Source organism: Ammospiza caudacuta, chromosome 2 (assembly GCF_027887145.1).
Source record: "Ammospiza caudacuta isolate bAmmCau1 chromosome 2, bAmmCau1.pri, whole genome shotgun sequence".
Lineage (NCBI taxonomy): Eukaryota > Metazoa > Chordata > Aves > Passeriformes > Passerellidae > Ammospiza > Ammospiza caudacuta.
This window is the reverse complement of record NC_080594.1, coordinates 105,475,975-105,498,978: the sequence shown is the minus strand read 5'-3', so window position 1 is coordinate 105,498,978 and position 23,004 is coordinate 105,475,975. Positions and strand designations below refer to the sequence as shown.

Here is a 23,004-nt window from a genome sequence, read left to right as displayed (position 1 = left end):
ATCTTTCATTTTAAGTTCTTTTGTACAATGTTTATGTAGAGCTTGGTCCTTTGTAAAAATCTCCTAATGTTGTATTTGGTGTGTACAGGTTGATCCTTTGATGACCAGAGATGTTAATCTGCACAATGTTCCATTTTAAGCAGTGTCCTGCTTTGTTCATTATATTTCTTCTTTAATTACACTTTTTTTCAATCAGTACATAACACCTCTTTATATCAACGTTAATAAATAATCTATATCGCAGAAGGCAGACTTGAGTCAAGTCTGGGAAAGCAGTGATTTTTAGATTTTCTATTTCCATGCTAAAGTGGAACATTAGGTTTTAGTTGTGCATTTCTTGTGTTTTCAGGAAGAGCACAACACATGCCAACTTTTGTGATCACAATATACAAGACAAGGGAACTACTGGACTTTTAATATCAGGGCTTAATTTTGTTCTAAGCTCTGTTTACTCAATTTTCTGTGCTTTAGTGTTAACAACAGTGAAACTTGGGTACTCCTAGTGAAAGAATTTTGTCCAGAAGAGGTTTGGTTAGAGCATGCTGACCTGGGCAATGGATTTACAGTTTTTACCTCCTGTTTATTTCTTGTAAAACTGAAAAAAGATACCAAATTTCTCCTTGTGTGCTTATTAGAGAAGACCAATATTTATTTCAGAGCAGTTGATCTGAAGAAAAAGTGCTTTAAAAATATTCAAGTACTTGTTGTGAAAGTTTATGCTCTGCCAGTGACATCAAAGGCAGGATAAAGCCTTCACAACCAGCTACAAAGCTGTTTAATCCTATTAGATGTTCTCCATCACCTAACATGCACAGAAGCCTGAATTTTGCTACAGATGTGCTGTTACTGGTCTTACTGCATCAGCTGGTTACCTAAGGAACAGAGCCCCTTTACAGTAAATATTAATCCTTTTGGGGCATGCAAGTAATACATTTACCAGAAACCATTATGTGCTCCTGGTATTGCTGACAAAGTAGTCATAGTCCTTGTAGGCCTGTTCATGGGTATATAGGTGGGGATTGGAAAATTGTAAACAGTTCTTAAAAGGGGTTGGTAAATATTTTAAATCTCTCTGGTGATGAAAAAAAGTGTTGAAGAGGCTATTAAACTCTTCAGCTGTGTTTGCATTACTTTTGCAAATAGACATTGTTGTTTGTTCTAAGTGACTTTTTGCAGTGAATATTGAGTTCTTAACTTAGAAAAACAGCAAGGTAAATGGAGGCCAAAAATCTGATTGTTTAATAATAATAAGGAATGGAAATGTTAATTAATCACCATTTTCTTATTAACACAGCTCTTAAATGTTTGTCAAAACATGCTGTATCACAGCTGTTTGTTTTCCAAATCCTTTTGTAATCTGAACAATTTTAATTAAGCAATACAGTTCAATTTCACCCTTCTATTCTTGTTGGAGTTCAAAGGCTCCATATTGAGCTCTGTCATTCTTTCGGATAGGATTGGATTGACCTGGCCTCTGCAATTAATTGGTATTTCCTGATATCATTTCTGTATCCTCTGGATTCAAGATTACAAATCTTGGACATAGCTGAATGATCTGTCACACTGAATGCTGAAAATGGCTATTTTTGTTGAGTATTGTCAGGAATGAACACTAAACAGGCACTTTTTTCTCATTGCAGGATGTTCAGGGTGTGCTTGTGTACACAGGAAAGAATCAAATTAGATGGCAGATTTTTATCAAAGAGGAGTTCTGGGTTTGCTTCAGTTCTTATGTGAGCTACACATAGAGACCAATGACAGGAGAGTGAATTTGGGTTTTATCAGTCAGCCAACAATCATGCATCAGTCTAAATAAAGTCAAGTGTGTGTATGATGGATGGATTGTGGGATAGATGAGGGATACTGTTCTCTCATCTTGCAGTTACTGTTTCAGGTCTGAACTCATTTATGTTATTCTCTGTATTTGATTTCAGAAGAAATAATGCAGGAGACAGAGAGAAGGCACTACAAGTTATGCTTCAAGTCCTGCAGACATGTGATCACCCTGCTCCAGACATGTTTTGTTTATGTGGGAGGATCTACAAGGATATGTTTCTTGATTCTGACTGTAAAGATACCAACAGTCGAGATCATTCCATTGAATGGTAATAGGAAAAAAACCACCAAAAAATCTGTTTAAAAGCATTTTCAGACTTTTAACTTCTGGTTGTGAAAACCAGGGCTGTAATAATTAGAAGATCAGTTTTTCTATTTATCTCTGTTTTTCAGGGTCCTGTTTGAATAAGTGGTTTACCGAGCATCACATCTGTGTACATGCATTTCATTGCTTCTCTTTATAAACTCTTCTGGAAATTGAATGATGCACTTTATTGGGAGGGATGGTGACTAATCTCTGTCTTTATTGAGGAAATATGCAATTGATGTGTCTTAAGACCAAAATGAAATACAAGTGAGATCATGGAGTTATGTTAGTCCTCTGTGCCAGGATGGTTTCCATGCTGGATCCCCAGGAAAAGCAATGATCTACTGTATATAAGGAAAAACAGTGATAAACTGTGTTATAAATTTTCTGAAGACATTAATGCATGCATATGCACACAGGCTCTCACTGACATACTGTTCATATAGGTGTGTTTGTATAATCATATTTGTGAGTACAAGAATTTTAGCAATGTGGGTTTGAACTGTAATTGTGCAATATTCTCTCCCACCCTCTCTTTCCCCCCATACAACATGGGTGGGTAGCAGTGAACTTGCAAGCTTCAGGTGGATCTCTTGATCCTGCACCAGCTAGTGGCAGGCACTCAGCCTGTGTCAGCTGTGTCTCACTTACCTTTAATGAATATGAAGCTTTAAAACAAAGGGTTTGGGGGCCATTGGTGCCAACTAATCATACAACCCTTTCAGTAAATCAATAGTTTAAAATACCTACCAAAACTTTGCAATGTTTCTGTTCTTCTAAAGAATAAGATTTGAGCTCTTGACTCTTCTTTGCAGGTATCGCAAAGGATTTGAACTCCAGCCAACTCTTTATTCTGGAATTAACCTTGCAGTTTTGCTGCTTGTTGCAGGACAACAGTTTGAAAGCTCAATGGAACTGAGAAAAATAGGTAAATAGCCACACACAGTGCCACAGACAGGTTTTCTGCCTCTCTCCCTATGAAGAAACAGTGCAGTGATGGGTTGCATAGACACAAGGGTGGTTCAGGCTTTTTTGTGGTGGGTCCTGGATGGCATCCTAAAGCACAGGGATCTCAAAGGCACATTTTCCTTCTGGCTGCCTTGGAGCAGCCTTCTGGTATCATGACCCATCTAAAGGGCCCCAGAGATTGGAGAACAACAAAGGACCAGCTTCAGCAGCGTCTGTAAACTGCCTTTACTGCACCACAGAGATTATCCCATTGCAGAACCAACAGGGCACAAAACCAGGAAGAGACAGGGTGGCCCACTTCTCAGGAATGCCAGGAAAGGGTTTCTGTTGTCACTGAGTTGAGAGATCCACAAAAATAATTGCCTGGAAGGACCTACCAGGAGAGTTACTTGTTGTCTACTTAGAATCAGTCTTCCATATATGTGCTAACTAAAATACATCACTTTACATTTACAAAGAAATCCCATAATAGAAACAGATATGCAGATCTTCCTAGGGAGATGATAGTTGAACATTATATTTGGAATCTGAAATGCATATTTGAGCCTTAAATGTTAAGAGTGCAAAGGTGGCTTTAAGTTATTCCTCTGACCTTGCTCTGGGGCGGACTTGTGTGAACCTCTAGCCATGGATCTCTTGCAGTAAATGCAGATGAGGACACAGATTTGTGCATCTTACACTGAGAATCAGGAGGCAGATAGCACAGACAGGAAGTAAAAGAGGTTTTTCAGCCCTGTGTTGTGGGGGTTCTTTATTGGAGGTGTGATTTGCAGATCCTTCCTCTGTATTGTGCAATGTTATTTTCTGGGGAAAACTTACTCCTGTTTATTTTCATCAGTAATGCTTAATCAAGTCTTAAATTAGTCTTTTACTGATCAACTTACTAGTAAAAAACTCAAAAGAGTATTTTAGTGATAGAAAATTATGGTTTCCAATTGAAATTTTACAGGTGTACGATTAAACAGTTTATTGGGAAGAAAAGGAAGCCTAGAAAAAATGAACAATTACTGGGATGTGGGACAGTTCTTCAGCGTGAGCATGCTGGCAAATGATGTTGGTAAAGCAGTCCAAGCAGCAGAGAAGCTTTTTAAGCTGAAACCTCCAGTGTGGTATGTGGTAGAAGGCTGTTGCTCAAGCACTAAACTATGGGAAAATACACAAATTTAAAAAAATCTTGCAGTCACATGGATAATTTAACTGGCTTTTTCCATCGCAGATTGTTTGCAACTCTTAGTTTATGCTATGTTCTTTTATTATGAGAAGGAAGGGGGAAGGTGAAAAATTAAGTTATCCAGCATTGTCAGGTTATATCCCATTGAAGCATGTATTTTATAAGAAAAAATTTGGGTATTAGTAATGACTCCTTGTAAAGTAATTGTGAAAAATTGTGAAACCATTGTTTTCAGAGTTAAGATAGCTGCTGCTTCCCTCCACCATCTTCTAGTTCATCATATCCTGTCTAATCCCCATGTAACTACTTGTGTAACCATACCCATTTGCTAAAGGCTATTGTTCATGAACATCCATGGGAGCTTATTACTCAAGGCTTTGTCTAAACTTGCTATTCTTTCCAGAAATCTGTAAATATCAACACTACCATTGTGGTAGTTTTTAAAACACATTTCATTTTGGATGCCTAAGTCAGTGAAGGGGTTTTAGAATCTGGTTGAATTTTGTTTTCTCTCTGTTAACTCACTAATTCAATACATTCTAGGTACTTGAAATCATTAGTTCAAAATCTGATGTTAATTCAGCGTTTCAAGAAACTCACCATAGAACATTCTCCTAAACAAGAAAGATTGACTTTCTGGCTAGATATAATTTTTGAGGCAACGAAAGAAACAACTAATGGACTGAGATTTCCAGTAAGATGTTATGTCCAAACAAGTTTTGTATGTTTTATGTTTCTGGATAGGATATTACAAGAATTGGAAGACTCTAAACATAATACTTAAAAATTTAACTGCCTGTTGTTTCATTGCATGAACCAAACTCCTGTATTTTCTTAATCTTTCTGCTATAAAAAAATTAACCCACCAACCTAAAAGCATTCTAAAAAAACTTGTAAGTCTCCCTTAACAAATTGTGATACTGCTATTCTGTTGTTCATAAGAACACAGACCTTTCCCACCTAGTCTTGGCCTCCTGTCTCCCTTGAAAATTTTTTAGGTCTTACTTCAAAGTTACCTTCTGTCTATCTGAGCATCTGAAGATGCTGTAGTCTATTAGCTACTGGTTTATTAAGGAAAAATGCTCTCTGTCTTCAGGTTTTGGTGATAGAACCAACTAAAGTCTACCAGCCTGCTTATGTTTCAATCAACAGTGAAGCAGATGAGAGCTCTCTGTCTTTGTGGCATGTCTCTCCCCCTGAAATGGTAAAACTGTCAGCAAGTTTGTTAAATTTACTGATTCATTTTGCATAAAGCAATTATTTACATGTAGACTTTGGAGCACTTTACAAGAATTTTAAATTTGCTACATTTCTGTGAAGCCCAAGCCTCAGCATCTCTTGTGAAGATACAAAAGTTGACATTTTACAGAGAAAGTAAAAGGAGTGACTGTGATTAGAAATCAAATGGTTTTGATGTCATTCAGATTTAACTTTTCTTGACCATGTCTCTCAGAAGTGCATGGGTTATTTGGTCTGCTCATAATATTTCTCATTAGAATTCCGTGATTTTAGTTAAGATGCAGGTCAAAAATTAAAAGTAAAGATAAAGCCCGGAATTCTGTTCAATATTTCAGGCATTTTAAAGTTTTACAACTGTAATATTTGAAACTAGAAAAAATGGCAGCCTGTGACAAGTAAGTGTCAAGAAATAAAATATTTGGTGTCTTGGATTATTGGATAGGGTCACAGGGGATTAAGAAAGGAGTAGGCACAGTTATAGACAGTGTCAGCTCTTAAAAATTATAAATAATTTCAGTTTCACATTGAAACACTTGAAATCTGCAATGTATTTTGCCACACTTTCCTAGTATTAGAACAACATTGGTGGAGAATAGACCAAAGGCTAGAGACAAAGTGTAAAAGGAGCTTGTTGGAGCAGGACAAGACCACATGATTACCTGGATCTCTGAACAATTTTTCTGGTACATTTTTCTACTTCACTGTTTCAGGTGAATGTGTCTGACACAATTTTGCTTTGTGGAACAAATTTTTGGTGCATATCTGACATTGCTAAAAAAGATCCAGCTCATAGCTATAATCAGATTTATGGTGGGCTGCAGTCCTAGACACAGGCTGTCCTTCCTCTGTTTTGCCTCCAGTGTGTTCCCTGGGCCAAAGCTGTTGGCTCAAAACTTCTTAGGGAGACTGGTGAATTTGCTTTTCCCTTTGAGCCTAGATAAGAGTGGGACATAGTCTGCTCCATGTTTAATGTGAAATGTAGATGTATTGCATCAAAACATGTTTGGTAAATTGTGCTGCACAAGTTACTCTTCAAGATGAATTTACATGAGGAAATGTGGCCTTTGCTTCTACCCTGTGCCATTTATATTCATTTTTTCCTCAAAATGAAGTAAAATAGCAATGTATGTATAAGTTATTTACCCAGGTATTAATCTTATTTCAAAATGTGGGAGTGGGGGGGAAGAAATAAAGAGAGAGAGAAAGAAGGAAAGAGAGAGACATGTTGGAAAACCTTTCTTTTGCTTACCGTGATGTGACTTTGTTTTCAGTATTAAATCATTAAACTGTGGTTGATTTTATCTTTTTTTCTTTACAGAAACAGATTCATGAATGGAATTTTACAGCTTCTTCCATTAGGGGAATAAGGTTGGTATGTCAGTAAACAGTTCAGTGTCTTTTTGTGTGTGTTTTATATTTCCCGTAAGTGCAAAATCCGGGCTCTACCTTAAATCTCTCTCTTTCAGTGGCCTGTTATAAAAGCTTGTTCTGTCCAGCCTGCCTTGAAATGTCACAGAAGGGTTTTCCTTTCCATGCATGGGCAGAGGTGTACATTTCTCATAGGAACACTCAAATCTGAGAGGGTTATTAGGTGTCTCTACTCTCTGGTAGACTTCTTTGTTTTCCACTATGTAACTGACTTTTGTAGATTTTTCTAAATGTTTCACTGAAGTTATAAGCATCTCTGCATTTAAAAACATGGAGAGCACAAGGAAAGAAGAGCCCTTAGTGCTTCTTGCTTCCTTCCATAAGTGAAAGAAGCAAAGTAAATGAAATGAAAGTATCTGTAAGTAAATGAAACCATGGTATCTGTTTTCTGTTTGGAATTCAGAAATGCTTCTGATATGGCTTTATTTAAATACCTGCTAGCTAAAACTTGAATTATTAGAGAACTAATAAATGAGGCATAAATGTAGTTTTTGCTAAGGACAGAAAATAATTCTTAAGCTGTAGGTAGACTACTAGTGGAGTTTCTCAAGGACTAACCTTTAAATAGTTAAGACAGTTCCATTTTGTGATGCTTAGATCAATGAAAACAGTAGTCGCAAGTAAATGGGTCAAAATATTAGAACCAAAAAAGGTGAGAATATTATATAGAAAGAACAGGATTGTTCTGAGAACTGAAAGGATAGAAAATATTCACATTTGATGTTAATAATTGCAAAATGCATTACTACATTTAGAAAGTAGATTATGTATGTTAAGTTGGGCTGTTTTGCTGCCAGAAGGGTGAGAGACAGAACACCAGGAGAGGAAAAAAAATTAAGCCTATCTCTTCTCTAAATTATGCAGGCTGCAGCTAAGAACCAGAGGAACTGGTAGTTCAGGGAACAGTACAGGGAACACCAGGTGGGCTTTTGCCTTCTCTCTGAGCTCCTGGTCTCTGCACTGGTGGATCTGGCCTTTCTAGGGACATCTGTTGCTGTTGTCTAGGACCACTTGTGTGACTGCATAAGCTTAAGTGCTTGACAAACCTTCTGATTCAAGTACAAGAAGAAATTCAGATACCTTATGGATTTTGTAGCTCTGAAAGGAGAGGACTTCTAGGCTTTGGTCTTGACTGAGAGTGCCTGAAGTTTTAGGTCCCAGGTTTGCTTCCCTGAGCTTGCATAATTTACCTAAGCAAGTAAGCTCAGTGAAGTAGTATTTCTCTGAGTAATATGGGGGGCAGTTGAAAACCTGAAAGTGTGGATTTGGACATAGATTCTATAATAACTTCAGTCTTTTCTTCTAAAAGAAAAAGCAGGCTTTTGTTTAAATGAATTTTACATGGTATTTTATTCTATTACTCCAATGCAATGTGAATTATTGAAGTCTGTGGAACTTATTAAGAATAATTCAGCATAAAGTTTCTGTACTACATTAATTAACTTCTGTCAACACAATGCACAGAAATTAATCTTTGAGAAAGATAACTTTAATCAAAAGGAAGCAAGCAAATAATTTCATTTGCTTTGATTTTTAATCATTGCTGAGTGATTAAAAATTCACTGTATTACAAAGCCCAAAGAGGCAATCTTTTTTAAATTTATTGGAGTTATATGTTTGCTTTGTATGTGACAACTTCAAATTACTATACTTTTGAAATTCCGTTCCTTTAAAAAAAAAATTGTTATCAATTTAAAATACACTCAAAACTCCTAAACTGTATTTATACTAACCAGTTCATCTTATATACCCCATACATGAAAATGTTTATAATGCAGTATTGTTACTTAGATTCTGTCTTGATGTCTTATATTTGCCCCTGGGAGAGTCACCTTATTTTGTCTCTTAGTTCTCAAGTCTGATATGTGCTTGTCTGACTTGTTATACTGGAAATTGCTATACTAAATGAAACTAAAGAATGGCATAGTTATTATTTTCACATATTTTTAGAAAAGTTTTCAGGCAAAATTCAGATTTTTTTGAACATTTTTGAGGTAGTCCTTAATGGTGCTTCAACAAGCAACATCAATTGGTCATGTAACATGTGGCAACTTTGCTGTGTGCTGTCATGTATTTTAAGTAACTGGCTCAGCACAATATATGCAAAATAGAAGAGTTTGACTGAACAGATCAGGCAAGAATCTAAGAAATTTTCTTAACTTAAAGCACAAAAATACCTTAAGAAGCCTAACAACTTGGGATTATGTAGCAAAATACTTCAGTGCAAATGGTTGGTGTAAGAGGTTTATTCTTAGATTTATTTTCATATTGATACTGTGTTTTATGGCATTTCACTTTTTGCTTCAGTGCATTTATATGGGATATATATGACACTGGCATGACACAATAAGCAATAAATAATCCCTTTTTCAGAATTATTGCTGCAATTTGGAGTAAATACTGGTCATCCCAAAACTAGTTTGTCAGTTTTAAGGCCATTAAAAATATAGACTGAGAAGGATCTGTTACACTGTTGGTATTTCCCAGTTCAGTTGTTTTTGTAGGCGCAATGGAATTATACAAACCTGAAGTACTTTTCAATCTTTAAGGAAAGGTTTTCTTTTAATAGCTAAATTAGTGTCAGAACAATTCACTTTCCATTGAGGTGTCATCAAGTACCATGGAATCTGATGGAATTGTGTAAAAGCCGAAGTGGAGATGAACAATAAACCAACCTCAATACACATCAGTATTTTACCAAAGTAAGCAGCAGCTTATTTATCACAATGGAGGTAGGATTATAGACTATATAAATAAGGTGAAAACTCCTAGTTATAAGGAAAATATATGTAATTACATAGTGCTTCTCTGAGGTAATTAACTGTGAAAAATGTATTTCTTAAGTGTTCATCATTAAAAAAAACCCTCCTCATTGCCCTATTTCTTACAAAAGTTGTATCCAAAATAACATTTTCCTAATGTGAATTTTACAGCATTTCCAAGTTTGATGAACGATGTTGTTTTCTTTATGTCCATGATAACTATGATGACTTTCAAATCTACTTTTCTACAGAAAACCAATGTAGTAGGTGAGTTCAGTTTGTGTGAATGTTGCATGCCTTATCTATATCTTAAATAAAATTGATTTCATAAAGATTGAAAACCAATATTTTTGCTTGAGAAACAGATTATTTCTTCATTTATTTTTTTCTTGATGAAGAAGCAATGTAAACTCGGTGGTGCTTAAGGTGATTAGAATACCCATTATACTTCCTGTGTGATTCTGGTTAGTTTACCTACAAATCATTATGTCTGAAAAAGGCTTAACCAGTTTAATCTAAATTGCAGCTATTATCCCATTTTTCTTTATCTTGGCTATGTCATGTAAGGTGCTACATTGTTTTATTTTCCCTTTTGTGTCTGTTCAGTTTGATTTAAATAAGAGTATCTGAGTGTAACAAGAAATTCTAATTTACATTGTGTCAGAGACCTGTGTTACCGATTGCACCTGTAGTTAAATGTTTTCTAATGATCTGTTGTCTCTAAAAAGTAAGCAGGCTAACTGAATTTTAGGCCTAAATCTTTACAGACTAAGTTCTACCTTATGACTGGCAGTTGCAAATACACCTTCTGAATGGTGTAGGAAGGAGTTGTTAATACAACTTAGGTTTTGGAGCATAATGGTACATTCACTATTTCTTGCAATAATTACTACTTATGTATTACATGGAATAAACTCAGGTTAAAGGAAATTACTAGCTTTGCAGTGTGCATTGCATAAAAGGTAGGAAACACTAAAATTAATGTTACCTCCTCAGCCCTAATTTGCCAGTGCAATTGGTGTCTCATGAAACATGGACACATTTTTCATACCAGATTCAGTGTGCTACAGGAGTCCGTTCAAGAGGACTCTGTTATTTAATAAAAGAGATATAAAAAATTAAATTAGTATTTTAAAAATGTTTAAGTAATTGTTAACAATTTCTTATAGAATTTGGAAAAAAATGAGTGGCTCAGGCAGGGAACTACAGGAAAAAATGTTCTTGTACTTAGGTATCTCCACCCTGGAGAACTAGAAATTAGTTAAAACTCTGTTCTTCTAGCTACATTGCTACTTTTATACTTTTAGCTTTTTAAATGCCTGACAAAGAGCTACAACATCTGATTTTCTGAAATACTGAATAATCACACTTGCAGCCAAACATGTACTGAAAAAGTATTTGAGTTGAATCTACCAAGATTTTACTAGGCAATTGCAAAAACAAGCAACTATCAAGTTCTACTACAGCGAACATAATAATTTTATAAATAATGAGGGTTTTCGGTTGTGTTTGATGTTCTTCATCATTTAAAATGGGATAAATATGGAGAAAGTCAGTAATGAAAGCAAGCTGTGAACATGCTAGTCAGTTTATTAGCTTGAAAGCAATGCCCAGCTTGCAAGAATCTGTTTAATCTGCTTCCAAAAGGGTATTCTTCTTTGATCTTGTGCTTTGTATTTCTTTTTTTAGATTCTGTGGTTTAGTGAAAGAAATTTTGTCTGATGCAGTTGGTAATACTTTGGAACTAGAAGGAGAAATAGATGGAGACACATTGGAGGTATGTCAAGGATAAAAGATCTGAAAACTCTGAAACTTGTTCTCAGTATTCCCTACAGTTTCATATCAGTAAAATAGAAAGATAAACATAATTTTAACTCCTTAATTGTATATGCAATTTAAATTCTTTCAAAATTATTTGTACATGAGATTTGCATTCATTTGAAAAGACACTTTTTTAATGAAGTGGGTCTGTTACTACTGTAAACTGCTTAAATCCTTAATGAAATGTGTTACTGTGTTTGTATTCTCTTGTAAACAATGTATAGATAAGAGTCAACTGTTATCAGCTGGCTCAAGTGGATAAAAAAGATAAAATATTAAATAAATGATAAAAAAAAGCCACTACAAAGGTACTTTAGTTTTTCTGCCTGGTACTTGATACCATTACTACTCCAAGTAATTTCATTTGACAGGCTTCTGTCCCAGAGATATTGCAGGTATTTAGGATCAGATTAATACACTGAGCTTTTTTTCTTATCACTGTAACATCCATGTTAGGAATCCAGTAGCTGTAGGCTTTCTTTCTAATTAGTACAGAGAGGAAAAAAGGAAAAGCAACCAACTTGGAAAGAGTTATTCACATTTCATGTGGATTTCATGTGAATCCATGTCTTCATAAGAGAAAGTGACTCATAGCAGATGTCCAATTAAATACATACCCTGTATTAATTATTCTTCTTTTTATTTGTTTTGAAATCGGAAAAGCCGCCGTAGAAGGTAGGTTGTAATTTTTATTTGGACAAGCAAATTTAATCAATCAATTAATGAGCATGAAAACCCTCCTGTGGCTTGTTTGAGCTGGGCATCTTTCTGATTGTGTCTCATTCCAGCAATTCTCTTAGGCCAACTATTCAGAGCAGCTGTTCATGGTAGTGAGCTTTTGTGGGACTTGAGGCTTCAGGGGACAAAAAAGAAAATATAGAACTCTCTGCTGTACTGCTAAATAAAGTGGGAAAGATGAGTTTGGAGTTCGTTTGGCCACAGAATTCTTTCCTCAAGCGGAAAGGACAAATACACACATCTGTTAAGCCCAGTTTAATACATCCATCTGTGGTCTTGACACAGCTTCAGGGCTCTGCCTTGGTACAGACAGGGTATTAACTATAGCTGCAGTTCTTTATATTACATAATTATGTACTCAGCTAATAGCCAGGCTATCTCCACACAACACAGTCTGTTCAGCTGTGTAACAGTCTCTCAGAGGATGTGAGCTCATCGTGGCTTGAGCCTTTTAAAAACTAAACTGAAAAAATCACTGACAATGCATAGGAGGAAGCAATCCTGCATGAATGAATGATACATAGAGATGTGACTACAGAAATTTATTTTAAATCTTTGAGCTATATCATTCTGCCTATCTTGAACTTTTCACAGTTGTCACCTTGTACTTATTGTCTTAGCTTATGGCAGTGAAACAGAAATCAGGACTTCTGAAGGGGAGAAATAATTAGTTTAATGTATAAACAAAGAAAAACACTTAATGCCTTTCTGCAGCTTGAGATCTTACTTTTAAGAAGTGACACTGAGGAAAATGCAGCTTTATGTGGTCTTGATAGGTTCCACTAATACAGAGAAAACAGTTCTTGCTGTTAATAAAACAGTTGTTTATATTTGGGGAAGAGGAGGAAATAACCTACTGCAAAGTCTGGGGGAAGAAAATCTGATTTCAGTCAAAATCCTTAAGAGCATGTTGTTGCAAGGGGTTGTATATTTTATGTATAAACTGCAGTCTAATTTTACAGCTAGCAAGTATTTTGAAGGAGTGTGAATGTTGCAGTTCCTTCAGCCCTGGGGTATTCACTTCCATATATTGATAAGAAGTTGCTATCACTTTAAGAATACCTGCTGTGCCCCAATTGGATAATCTAAAGAACACTCTGCCTTACAGAAGGTCAGATATGAACACTTGTTTACTTGTACCTACTGGCTGGATTTCACAGCCAGTGTATCACTTATTCAGATTTTTGGCAACCAACAGTGGTTAATTCAATACTTGTAGATGTTGGGATGAGAAGAGGCAAATGTAAAGTGACATCAAGTATATACAAGTCTATTAAACTGTCTACTAACTAACACTGAACTCTAAATACCAACAATTTTCGTCTATCATGGGACCCAGACTGGAGAACATAGATTTCCCCACAGTAATTAAAGGGTTGGCTTAGGACCAGTGTGTTGCAGATGGAGTTGCTGTCAATCCTAAATTCTGCAATGTGACTGCTGTCTTTTTTTTTGCACAGTTTTATGTCATATGATAGCTGTGAAAGCTGGATGTGCTCCTACCAAAGAACCTGGCAAGTTTTGCATATGGCGTTTTGGGTCAGTTATGCCTGTCATGTAACGAGATTATGTTGTGAGCTGTGAAGTGCTGAAATGTGGTAAATGGAGCTGTGCTAAAGCTGTGCTTGCTCCAGTTTAGTTCCACTGAGCAGAATATGCTGTTAGGATAAGTGACAGACGGGTTTCCTTTAGCACATTCCATACAGCAGCATGAAAGTTGCCATCTTTGCCGAGGTGAAGAGGGGGAGTGTGGATACTGCGGCAGCAGAGCTGCCATGTGAACTGGGAAGGCACATCAAAGGAATTCTCCAAGGCTGCATTCTGTGTCACAGAGTTACATTGGACAATGCAGAAAAAGTGGTCATTGGCAGAAAAGTCCATAGTTATGGCCGTTGTAAAAAGTTTTATTGTTTGTTTTTTTAGTAGGGAAATCACATGAGGCCACAGAGAATACCCTGCAGTTTTCCCATATGGGACATCCTCTTGGATATGGGCAGATACTAGGGAGATCTGTGTACTCCTGACAATATCTGAGACTATGAAATTGTCTAGTTCCCTTCATCCTTTATCAGTTCCCTGATTTGAATCATGGATGTGCTGTTCAACTCAGCTTCCGTAAGAAATTTGGTTTTATACAGTGTCTGAGGTACACTTCCATTAAGCATCATTCACTCCTTTAGAGTATGGGGAGTTCTGTCACAAGGTTACTATATGAGGTGGTGTAAATTAGTGTAACTTTGCTGAAGTCAGTGAACCAGCATTGAGTTGTTCAGCTGAAAATATGACCAAGCACGTTTCAGCAGCAGTGGAAACCACCATTACATTTAATAATTTGTTGACAAGATGAACATTTTTTTCTGCCCTTTGGAAAAATCTCATTGTGAGAGGGGATATCCTGGGGTGACTATATGGTCCAGTTACTTTTATCTATTCATTAAACCACTGGTTTCAAAATTTTAGGTTATGTTCCATATATTTAGATGTTCTGAAAGCTCTGTCAGCAGTCCTTAGAGACAATACATGAATGGCTCATTTTGACAGCAATGTTTCATTGAATTTGGTTTATTGGTATGTTCCCTGTTTGGATGAATGCGTATTTCTCAAAGCTGGTTAAGGAAGTTTGTATTACAAAGCAAGTAAGATGGAAATTTTGTAAGTTGTGTAAAGCGCGAGACTGGTGGGTAACCTGCTGTCCTCCAGCTGCACTGCAGCAACACCTTTGTGCTGGGCTAAACTGGCATTAAGGCTCTCTGTAATGTCAAGTGTTAGTGATAACAATTTCTGTGCTACTTTGTCTTTTCTGTTTACAGTATGAATATGATTATGATGAGAATGGTGAAAGGGTAGTTCTAGGGAAAGGCACTTATGGAATAGTTTACGCTGGAAGAGACCTTAGCAACCAGGTCCGAATAGCCATCAAAGAAATACCTGAGAGAGACAGCAGGTAAGACCTAGTTCATTGTTATGTACACACTGTGAACAAAAATGCAGTTGTTTTTTGAAAATTTGGCTCCTCTTAGCATGTGTTTCTGTGTGGTTAGTTTATAAGATGCCAATATACTGAAATTCAATTACTATTTCCTACTATCCAAAAGTACCTTTTTGATAATAAAGACTTTGTAATTTTGGGGAAAATATATGATATATATCATAAATATGACAGTTAAATAATCTGCATGCGTATCTTACATTCCAGGAGACATTGGTTTTAGTTGCATGTCATTTGTATTCTTTTTGAGGAGGGTGAAAATCATGAGAGGAGCTCTGGAGTCAAAGACAGTGCTATGTATTGATACAGAAGACACACATATAAATTCTTGGAGGGCATGTTTCTCCACCAGAGTTCCTCTGAGCTCTGTCTCTGTACCTTTTTGGGATAGGCAGTGAATGATGCTGCATTTTAAGGTCGTGGACAAGATATTTGCTGAGCATTGGAGTGGTATCCCTAAGATACATTCTGTTGTCAAACTAGCATATAAGCATAGCCTAGAACCTTTTCCTGCATGATGAAATAATTCTTTATTATTTTCTTTCTTTTTTAATAGGTATTCTCAACCTCTTCATGAAGAGATAGCACTGCACAAATATTTAAAGCATCGCAACATTGTCCAGTATCTTGGATCTGTTTCAGAAAATGGATACATTAAAATTTTTATGGAGCAGGTGCCAGGAGGTTTGTATCATGCTGAGTTTGGTCTGCCAAAGGAAGAGCATTTGGGACTCCAAACTGACTGAAAGTCAGTAGATAAGCACTTAATGAGTTTGTGCACTCTGTATGGCTTTTCTGTTGGGATGTTAACTGTATAAGTCCTTTTTCTCATAGAAAGAGAGTACCGGTTCCAGTACCCTCTCCCCTTTCTATAATAATTCTACACCTAGAGAAAAGTCATTAAAAGTATTTGGTTTCAAATACTCATGTGTTAAAAAATAGTGGAGTTAGAGCTGTATAGTCCATTGAGCTCAAGTGTCTGAATGATGACTGGAGCTTTCAGTGTAAGTTTCTTTTTGAGCAGTGGCACTGATAGAACAATTAAGTACTGTTTTTTAACTGCTGTGTACAAAGGACTGCTATTCCCTAGGTAGATTAGAGATTAAAGTGAGATGTGTTCCTTGCTCATAATTTCCAGTTTCACTCCTCCAGCTTTCTCTGCTGGAGGAAGATGATGTGAAATCTCTTTGTAACCTCTGTACCTTGTTTCCTTCTCCATTTTGCCATTTACTCTTCAGAGTCAAGGGTGTATCAGAATGAGTGTTAGAATTTGCATTATTTTAATTTGCAAAGTGAAAACAGAAATAAGAAAAATGGGGGAAAAAGTTCAGATTTTCTAAGAAAGGTCCAAACAAACATTCAAACTGTAATTAAATGCATCCAGGCCATTAAGGGATGTAGGGAAATTATTTCATTTTTTGACCTTCTCATCTGACAGCTGAGATACTTTGACCTGCATCACTCATGCAGATGTGATGAAATTATACCAACACTTCCACTTGTTTTCCCACACTTGTTCACAGTGTCAGCTGGTGTTGTTTCCTGTTCATATATGCACAGTAAAGTGTGCTGAGATTCGTTGCTAATGGCAAGATATTACTGAACCAATTTAGATATTTTAAACTCTGTAGCAAGTCTTAAAAAGGAACCAGCTGTTCATATTATATGAGATTTTTGAGGAAACTTCACTTTAGAAAGCTGTCTGTTCCTTTAGCTGAATTTTTCTGGCCTTAAGTAGACCTACTGCACTTAGTTTATTTTGTGCTAAATAAGTAAAACTGTTCTTTATTTTGCCCCATGATTTAAATATTTGTGTTCTTTAAAGATTAGTTTTATTAGAATTGGGGATGTGTAGATGGCCCATCTCCTACTCTGAATATCCATTCAGGATTTTTTTTTCAGTAGCTTTCTTTCCTGTCTCTGAATATTGCCAGAGGTTGATGCCATATTTGTAAAGAGGAGGCTCTCTCTGATATACATTCTACCCTCCCTGCCTCAAGAAAATCAGCTTGTCTTTGCCCACACCTGTGGTTTATGAAGTACAATGTACAACATGGTAGAGTGTTTCCTTTAGTCCTCGTTTCATTATGGGCTACATGGCTGCTAGTTGTAGTCTCAGCAGTTGTTACAGTGAAGTGAGGGGGATGGATCCAGCTCTGTCAGAACATTTATTCTTGTTGTGGGAGTAGAACCTGACCTGGCAAATAAGAAATAATCAGTCCAGAGCAGCAGCAAATTATTTGCTATGAGTGATCTAGCAAGAATTTGGCTTAATCATGGGTACTGCTTTCCTTTTACATTAGGATGTTGAGCAAAGGCTTTATCCAGACGTACATGTTTCATGTTAATTTGGGGAATTTGCTATCTTGATACACTTTGTTCTTAAACTCCTGTAGGCAGCCTCTCAGCTCTCTTAAGATCTAAGTGGGGCCCAATGAAAGAACCTACAATTAAATTTTACACTAAGCAGATTCTGGAAGGCCTCAAGTATCTCCATGAGAACCAGATTGTACACAGAGATATAAAGGTAATGTTTCCTTTTGTGTGTCTTGTTTGATTTGCTTTTTATCTTTACTTCAGTTAGTTTTGCTTTAATCTGAAGTGGAATTTTTACTAGGATTTCATGGAAGCTGAAAACAAAAGGAAGGTATAAACCTTCTGCTGGTGCTCCTGGAATATTGCTTTGTGGAAAGGTATATTACAAAGATAAGTGCAAACTTGAAGGAATATTGAGATTGAAAATCTGTATTTTTCTGTCTCCCCCTCCCTGTTTGCTGCCTCCCTCCCTTGTTGCCTCTCTCCTTCCCCTCCTTCCCTCTCCTCTCCTAACCAGGGTGACAATGTTCTGGTGAACACCTACAGTGGTGTGGTTAAGATATCAGATTTTGGTACTTCCAAACGGCTGGCAGGAATCAATCCATGCACTGAAACCTTTACAGGTAAGATTAATCTAGCAGAGTGTTTGACATTTTCATGACAGGTTTAGCATTCAAGCCCAGAGGCTCTTTGGCTTAGTGATGAAAACACTCTGGGGTGTCTGTTTGCAGGGCAGAGTAAATGGGAGTGTGGTCACCATAAACATAGGCTTGATTGCTTTCTTGACTTTTTTTTTAAATTAAACTCTCTTCCATTTTACTTTTTGGGGGTAAAATTTTTTCTTCAAAGTGTTCCTTAAGTAGCAATTGATAGTTGCAATTAGATCTGGAAACACTTGAATTTAGCAAATTTTCCATTTAATGATCTTGGTATTAGTAACTTACACTTGCACACTTTCTAGATGTATGTTTAAAAGTGCAGAAAACCAAACTCAAAATTATGAACACTTTCAGTTTTGAGGTATTAATTATAAAACCCAACCAACTGGATAATAACACTAAAAAGACGACTTTACAGGAAAATTTTAGGCTGATGTGTTACAGAACAGCTTTTAATACAACAAGGTTTTAAAGACTTGTAATATTCAGGGAGAAAAAAATTACTGAGCAAAAGGGGAAACTCCACATTAAAAAATGAATGTGTGGTCACATAGTTTCTGTGATCAGTGGATGTGGTTAACATGGTGGTTTTTCTTGTTATATGGCCTTATGTAAAGGCTTATAGCACAAGCCTCTTACTTGCCTGCAGTTTAAGTAAATGGTACACAGACAAAGCCACTAGTCATGGATGGCTTCAGAGTGGAAGACAAGAGATAACAAACTTCACTTAAGTGAAAATCAAGACTTCCCTTTACCTCTCTGGTGGTATGTCTGCAGCTCCTCCAGCTTTCTTACAAAGGAAGCCATGCAAATAAAATTAAGGTTCTGAAGTAATTTACCTTTCTCAGTTATTTTTACTCATTATCTCATTATTACTCATTATCATTCTCTTTGCCTGTATTTTGCATGCTTCTCAGTGACTTTTTTAGCAACTGATTGTCAGTAGGGATGATATATGGAGAAGTGATATCTTAAGAAAAGTCACCATACTGTAATAAAAGGAGGTAACTCTTTCCTTGTGCCCTTCTTCTTTCTCCTCTTGCAAATTTTCAGCCCTGTTTGTGCCTTTGAGATGTAATTTGCCATGTGAATAAATACTTAAGTTATCATTTTGGATTTAAATCAGTAAGCAAGTAGCTATACCCCAAAGGACCTTAAATGGTTTCTAGAAATTTGGTTTTGTTCTGTAGTGTAGTACATAAACCCTAGATTTTAGGCATTATGTAATGAAAGCACATGGTTTGAAGATCAAGACTTCTGATGGTGACATCCCTCCATTCAAGACACACAGCCTGAGGGCAAAGCTGTGGCTTGAATTTTCATTCTGCAGCAGTCACATTCAATGAGCATATGAAACCCTTGTACCTTCACCATATGTCCACTACTTAATAGTTCACAGCTCTGTGGCAGTATAGTTTTATTGCATTCCTAAGAAGAAAAATTTAAATTCAATTTAAAGATGTTACAACTGAGCTGATAGAAATTCAGGGTGGAGAAAGAACTGTAGTGTTCAAAACACTCTGATCTTATAGAGGTTTCTGCTGGTGGTGGTGTGGGGTCTTCCTGTGAAGACACTCATTAGCTGTGTTAGTGAATGGTTCAATGAGTGGTACCAAATTGACCATTTTTTATTTAATTTTTTACTGTACTTTATCAGCATTATTACTAGTATTACACTCAGGTTGTCTACAGGCAGGATCTCATTTTGTCAATCTGTATAACTTTTGAAATTCTAACCAGTTGGTTTGTTGGGTTGGATTTTTGTTTGTTTTTTGGTTGGTTTTGCTAACCTTGGATGTCCAAAATTCCAAGCACATCCAAAGCATCCTGGAATTCTAGACTAACTATGATGAGTTGCCTTAGTTATTGCCCTGTATTTGCAAACTAGCTTTTCTTCAAACTAACTATTTGAAATTCCTTGTCACTAGTGTTCTCATTATTGGGGTAAAATATGAAGAATTATTCCCATGAAGGCTATCTGTCACTTCTCAGATTTTGCCATCTCTTACATGCATAATCTTTAAAAGTTGGTGTCTGCAAAAATTTCATATAATTTTATTTTCTGGGGAAGCTATTGGATTATGTGGTGTATAGACTTTCAGCATTTGAAACCTTGTGTTAGAAAGGAGGGGCAAAAAGATAGTTTTAAAAAAAGATGCTATAAAATAAGTTTTTGTTTAGTTTTCAGTGCTGATATGGGAGATAAGGTATTTGGCTATACAGGTTGCATTTCACAATTTTTGGCTTGTTGAGTGTTGTGTTAATCCTCCTTAATAAAAATGAAGAATGTACACTTGACAGCTCTTTTTGTCCTGACCAGGAACCTTACAGTACATGGCTCCAGAAATCATCGATAAAGGACCACGAGGATATGGTGCTCCTGCTGACATCTGGTCCCTGGGCTGTACCATTATTGAGATGGCAACAGGCAAACCTCCTTTTCATGAACTAGGGGAGCCCCAAGCTGCAATGTTTAAAGTAAATACATCTTTTTTGCTTTAGAGTTGATGAATTGTCAATTATAGCTTAATTTCATAATATTAATAGGTAATAACATTGTCTTACGTGGGTTGTTTTGCACAAAGCCATAGTCTGACCTGTGTTTTTAACTCTTGCTGAGAGATCCTCCCCTTCTCTAAGCTGAATTGCTCTAGGGGTTGATCAGTTATTTTTGTGCTGGAAATAGGTCATGACTCAGAGCAGCAATCTGAAAAATGAGTGAAGGCTTATGAAAACTAATATCCCCTGTGTTAGTTTTTTCAGCTCCTGCTCTTGTTTTATGATTTCCTTCTTGTAACCAGTCTCCCCAGTAATGACAAACAAGTTATTTCCGCTCCTTTAAGTAATTTTTGTAAGCCTCCTTCCCAAAGGAAAATGTTTTAAAGGCCCAGTCTCTGCAACAGGGATGCAGGAAGATGTGGTGGAAAAGGGCAGGGGATTAGCTCTCCAGCATGTATTAAAGGAGTAAAATACTCTGCATTTCCATTCCAAGTCCTTCAGGTCATAGCTTTCTCCTCAGTAAGCTGTTGTCTCTATTACATTGTTTCTCTTAGTGTATCTGTTTTCAAATGCAAAAATTAACACTTGAGAATCCTTCAGATAGTTTTGACAGTAAAAGTTTTAAAGAAGTTACTTGTTCTACCTCTGTAACTAACAGGAATGTAACAACTATGATGTTTCAAATAAGTAGACTGAAAATTTTTGGTTCTTCCATTGGCTTGCAGTAGACCTTTAGTAAAGCACTAAAGTTTTCAGTTATGCTTGAGAATTCTCATTCTTATAGTGGGGAAAATAACTTAGCAAACTTCTTTAAATTACCAATGCTGTAATTTTTTCATGTATCTTGTTGGAAGCCACTGTGTGAGCTTAGTATCATCATTAATGCAATCATGGTGGCAAAATCAAGTCTTTATCAATAGGTACAGAAATCTGGGCTGCAGTTCAGCATGACATGTAATGTCATACATCATACTAGGCCTGTGAGTTGTCCCATGAACCACTGCTAAAAGGCAAAAAAAGGACGATTATGGGTTTTGATACACTTATTTTAGTGGTATAATAGGTCACCTTGGAGCTGTCAACTTGTGGCATACCTCAAAAGAAGCTGCCTGGGTGAACATGGTTTGGCTCACTAAAGCTTTCCTGAGGGAGCCATGGAAAGAGACTTTTCCACATCACTGTAAATGTCAGACACAATTCTGTTGGCAGATGCCTTTTAACCTTATGTACCTGGCATGTAGTTGTGACTGCTGAATGAGTTACACATCTTATTTTCAGCACTGTTTAATGGAAGTTTTTAGCATTCTTATTGCAGACTGCATTAATGTACCACAGGCAGGCATTTGGTTTTGTTTCCTGTTACTTGCCTCTCCTGGGACCTGTTTGAAATTGTGTCTTGCTAGGCACCATAGGTTACAAACCATGTTTTCTTTTTCTGTGTAATGAAAGTAAGCAAGCTGGAAGCTGAATTTGAAACAGGCTGGCTGGGCAAACATGTAAAAAGAAGTCTGGAAAACTTGGAATATTGAACTTTTGAGGTCCCCACCTCCACACATGAATGCTCTGTTGTACTTAGGGCAGGTGAGGAGAGGGAAGGTTTAAGTCTCCCTGTGCAGTCACTTTAGAAATTGCAAATGACCAAATGGTTGGGCAGAGTAGAGAAAAGGGGCTATAATAAATCAAGAACTGGATAGGTCCTGGCTGGGTGTGCATTGTGTGGTATTTATTTATGAGCACAGAACATGTGCATCTGTGTCTGTGTGAAAAGAGTACAAACAAATGGCATTCAGTGGAGACCAAGTACGCTAGTGTTGCCATAGAATTTGCAGGTGGTTGTGACAAAACCTAGTCCCCTTGAGCAACAGAGATTAAGACAAGATCAGAGACATGCTTTCAAACTTCCTGGCCCTGGTTTAAAATTTTCCTAGATTTTTACTTGGTGCATAAGAGTGAAACCTGGCACCAGAGTGCTGCCAGTTTGTGGCACTGAGCCTTGAATGTGCTCAGATCATGGATTGGAAGGCCTTAAAGCCCTATTAGCATTTTATTACTGCACTGTCATTCAAACAGAAGCAGGACTGCTGAGCATTTTTTCCTTCAGTTTGTATTCAAGCTGAACCAGTATTGTGAGCACTTAATAGTGCCACAGTTAATGCAGCTCTGTAATGAGATTATTTGAAAGCAGATGGCACTTCACTGCTGGGCTGCTGTGTCCCTTGTGGACACTACCTTTGTGCTTGTTCTCCAGGATGTGTTTTGTGTAAAGATGC

General features: G+C 36.8%; 1 protein-coding gene across 2 annotated transcripts in view; it reads left to right on the top strand.

Annotated features, from left to right (window-relative positions):
• MAP3K15 (mitogen-activated protein kinase kinase kinase 15) overlaps positions 1-23,004 on the top strand; it is an 81,017-nt gene that overhangs the window by 47,819 nt on the left and 10,194 nt on the right. For both annotated transcript variants that reach the window (XM_058825317.1, XM_058825316.1), the window contains 13 exons: positions 1,935-2,105; positions 2,959-3,071; positions 4,062-4,221; positions 4,827-4,977; positions 5,380-5,487; positions 6,841-6,890; positions 9,884-9,979; positions 11,402-11,489; positions 15,082-15,215; positions 15,817-15,944; positions 17,657-17,787; positions 18,094-18,199; positions 20,556-20,713. In XM_058825317.1, the coding sequence (XP_058681300.1) occupies positions 1,935-2,105; positions 2,959-3,071; positions 4,062-4,221; positions 4,827-4,977; positions 5,380-5,487; positions 6,841-6,890; positions 9,884-9,979; positions 11,402-11,489; positions 15,082-15,215; positions 15,817-15,944; positions 17,657-17,787; positions 18,094-18,199; positions 20,556-20,713 (1,594 nt within the window). The remainder of the gene's footprint in view (positions 1-1,934; positions 2,106-2,958; positions 3,072-4,061; positions 4,222-4,826; positions 4,978-5,379; positions 5,488-6,840; positions 6,891-9,883; positions 9,980-11,401; positions 11,490-15,081; positions 15,216-15,816; positions 15,945-17,656; positions 17,788-18,093; positions 18,200-20,555; positions 20,714-23,004) is intronic.